The sequence below is a fragment of the Coffea arabica genome, chromosome 11e, assembly GCF_036785885.1.
Source record: "Coffea arabica cultivar ET-39 chromosome 11e, Coffea Arabica ET-39 HiFi, whole genome shotgun sequence".
Lineage (NCBI taxonomy): Eukaryota > Viridiplantae > Streptophyta > Magnoliopsida > Gentianales > Rubiaceae > Coffea > Coffea arabica.
The window spans coordinates 21,849,801-21,853,416 of NC_092331.1; the positions used below are offsets into that span (position 1 = coordinate 21,849,801).

Below are 3,616 nucleotides of genomic sequence, written 5' to 3' on the forward strand. Positions count from 1 at the left end.
TGAAGAAGGTATGGTTGTCTCTGTTTCTGATTTCGAGATTTCTGTCTCTATTTCTGAGTTTTGTGCTAAAGCTTTATGATGTTGGCTGTGAAGGGTGACAGAGGAAAAGGATACGATTATTTTGAATGGCATGATCCGAAAATGTGTAGAAGGTCAACAGCCCTGATTCCTGGACTACTACATAGCATAAACTCTAAGAATGCTACAGTTGAGAGGGTAAGAGCAAGGGAAAGAAAATTACTGGTAGCAATTTTGTTGTTGCTACTTCTGCTGGTTATTGTGTTATTGGTGTAAAACTCAAGAAGGTTGGACAGTCTTGGTATCAACTAAGCAGCTCAAGGAAAATGTGTTAAGTGTTAGGCTAAGCTAGGTATTATCTGAACTTAGAGATGAAAGACATTCATCCAGATTGTAATTTTGATTTTTTTTGTTGGAATGGGTTAATGTGTAAGTTAGAATGTACTATCAGACTAGTACATTCTGTTTATTGAATGAATGAATATATTGGATGTTCCAATCTGCTTTTAATTAGTTGTTTTTAAAATTCATTTACAATTTAACTGGATGTTGAGTTCTCCTTGAAAATGAATTAAATTTGAGAAACACCAAAAAACAGAATGAAAACTTGAATGAAAGCAGAATGTAAAGAAACACCAGAAAACAGGATGAAGTAAATTCACTGCAATCCCTGGCTAGAATCCTATATAAAACTTGAAGCAGCGAGCTATGATAATTTCCACAATCCAGAACTACCAGAAAATAGAATGAAAATTGAACTTCAAAATGTGGAAGTAAACAAAATAAAATGGCCAGAATTCACGTTCGCAATCTATGTGCAAGATAAAAGAAGAATTCATTGCTGGATTGGAACCAATGTACAAAAGATACATTCAGTGATCATTACAACCATCAAATAGACACTGTTTTGTCATTTGCCAGAAATGATTACAAAATGGCCAGAATGTCATGTTCATGCTGGCTTGTTCTCAAGATACATGAGTTCCAAATACCAATGTACAAAGCTACTAATCTAACAAAAGCTACTACTAATCAAATTCAGCATTACAACCACTCCAAAAGTTGCTGATTAACAACATTAAGTTAGGTACTGATTAGCAACATCCAAAAGGTGCTGATTAGCTACTCTTCAGCTAGTTGATGTTGGCTTTTCCTTTGTCATTCCAAGGTGAATTTGAACATCTCTAATCCTAAAAGGTATCCCTGTTCCTCCTTGGCCAACTGGTTGACTGCTATGTACCACAAAATTCTTTGGGATCCCAAAAGCTTCATGCAAGTTTGGTTGAGCAGTAGGGGCAGAACTGATTATGTTGTCATCACCAGTTGCTGGGTTATTCTGTGATGAATCTATTTGCTTTGCATTTCGTTTGGTGTCATTTCTCTGCAATACATCAGCATTTAATCACTAAATATTGAACTCACAAGAAACAATATCACTATGTACATTAAGTAATAAAATTAGAACAGATTTTCTTGATGTTTTTGTTCTCCTTTTCTTTGCATTTGAAGTGTTGCCCCTGACCTGCAACAAAGCATAAAATGCATTAGCTGCTACAATGTTACAAACATAGTTCATGTATATCTATTTACATAAATTACACACCTGACTTACAGAGTTATCTACTCTCATGTCATCTAGTTGTGAGAGACTCATATCCTCCTGATTTGCTTGTGTTTCCTGTCCCTGTTCACTCATTTGACTAGCTGCAACACCTGCTTCCTCTCTAAGCTTACATGTCCGTGTGTTATGGCCTTGCTTACCACAGAATGAGCATTTACAAATTTGACCAAATCTCTTCATCTTCTTGCCCTGCTCCTTTGTTTGCTGTATCTCATCAACAGATTTTCTCCTCTGTTTCTTTGGTCTTCCTGGTGCTCTTCCATAAGTTGGTGGCAGGGGTGGCTGAACATCTACATCTTCCCACTCATGCCCTCCATTCACAGGTAAAATGCAAGGATTATAACACTTATGATACGTTTCAACACTGTAACAATCATCAATGTACTGCATAGGGTCCTTTATAGCAATCCACAAAGCTGAAATTGCATGAGCACATGGTATCCCTGTCAAATCCCATTTCCTGCATGAACAAGTCCTATCCTCAATATTGACTGCCCACTTTTCACCATAAGGACAAGCAACTTCAAAACTGACATCATTTGATTTGTAAGGCACACAATAAGTTGCCTTGTCAATATTGACCTTCATCCTTTTTCTAATTTTTGGACAGAAACCAAATTTGCTCCACTTTTTCCTAGCTATATCTCTATTTTCTTGCATTCTTTGCATGACAACATGCCTCAATGCCTTCATCATGACAACAATGGACCCTTCCCTGGCATCTAATATTTTGCTGTTAAATGATTCACATATGTTATTCAACAACATATCACATTTAGGGAATGTTCTGAAGTGTGATCTACTCCACTCTGCTGGATTCTTATCCTCTAACCACTTAATTGCATCAACATCCAGTTCTGCTATGGCTTCCATTCTTCTTATGAATTGTGCATGAGTAGTTGCCCTAGCTGCTTTCCATAAGGCTTGCCTCATGGCTGTCCCTTTGAATCCAGCAGCTACCATATTGCTATCCATATGCTTCACACAAAATCTATGATCAGCCCATGGAAAAACTGAATCACATGCCTGAATTATGCCCTTCTGCTTGTCACTCATTATGGTCCATTCATAGTCATTTTCAATTTTTAGATCCTCCTTAAGTAAATTAAGAAGCCAAATCCAAGAATCCTTAGTTTCTCCCTCAGTTGCAGCATAAGCAATTGGATACAAATCATTATTTGGATCAACTCCAACTGCTGTCAGTAATACTCCACCAGCCGCACCTTTGAGAAAAGTCCCATCTAATCCAAACACAGGCCTGCAAGTATCTAAAAATCCTTTTTTCACCCCAGCAAAGCACATGTACAATCTTTGAAATTTCCCTTGTTTGGTGACTGAATCGCAGTAGTCTTCTGCCACCTTCATTACTACAGCACTACTTGGGTTACTTCTCAAGATTTCATTGATATACTTGGGCAACTTATTGTACTGGTCCACATCACTACCTTGGGCCAACTCCCTGCCAATTTTTCTAGCTCTATAGCCTTGATGTCTACTCAAATAGCACTTGTTCTCTTTCATTACCAGGTTTTTCAAGCTAGCATTATCCAGCTTGGGATTCTTCCTAAATGTATTAACATATTTTTTGCCAATCCACCCAGATTTCACACTCTTGTTATGATATGAAAACCCACACTTGTGCTTCTGCTGGAATGTCCTAACTTCTAGTCTGTCATCACCTTTCATCTTCCTAGCATATATGCATCAGTCACAGCCTTTTTAAGGACAAATTGCCCTGCATCTAATGGTGTCACTCTTGACAAATTTAAATGGTCTACCCCGCTTGATATTCCAGGTTCTAACTGCCTCTTTAAACTTCTTGAATGTGGTAAATACCTGCCTAATTTCAAGGTTGGGGTTATCTGCATGCTTGGGGTCATACATAAAGGGTCTACAATGACCCTCTTCATCTGAACCTTGGAGACTATCAATATTTGAACCTGAATCTGGTGCAACATCCATGTCAGAGTTGTGATC

General features: G+C 37.9%; 1 protein-coding gene across 1 annotated transcript; it reads right to left on the reverse strand.

Moving 5' to 3' along the window:
• Window positions 1–1,147: 1,147 nt before the first annotated feature.
• Window positions 1,148–3,325, reverse strand: LOC113718172 (uncharacterized). Its single transcript, XM_027243092.2, has 3 exons — window positions 1,622–3,325; window positions 1,484–1,540; window positions 1,148–1,399 (listed from the first exon to the last, which is right to left on the reverse strand). The coding sequence occupies exons 1-3, from the start codon at window positions 3,323–3,325 to the stop codon at window positions 1,148–1,150; spliced, it is 2,013 nt and encodes a 670-aa protein (XP_027098893.2).
• Between the last annotated feature and the right edge of the window lie 291 nt (window positions 3,326–3,616).

Bases quoted from the DNA above. Each gene is read 5' to 3' on its own strand.
- LOC113718172 (XM_027243092.2), bottom strand. From the start codon at position 3,325: ATGAAAGGTGATGACAGACTAGAAGTTAGGACATTCCAGCAGAAGCAC. The intron at 1,541-1,621 runs GTGTGTAATTTA...GCTTTGTTGCAG, and splicing joins TAGATAACTCTGTAAGTCAG to GTCAGGGGCAACACTTCAAA. The intron at 1,400-1,483 runs GTTCTAATTTTA...GATGTATTGCAG, and splicing joins CAAAAACATCAAGAAAATCT to AGAAATGACACCAAACGAAA.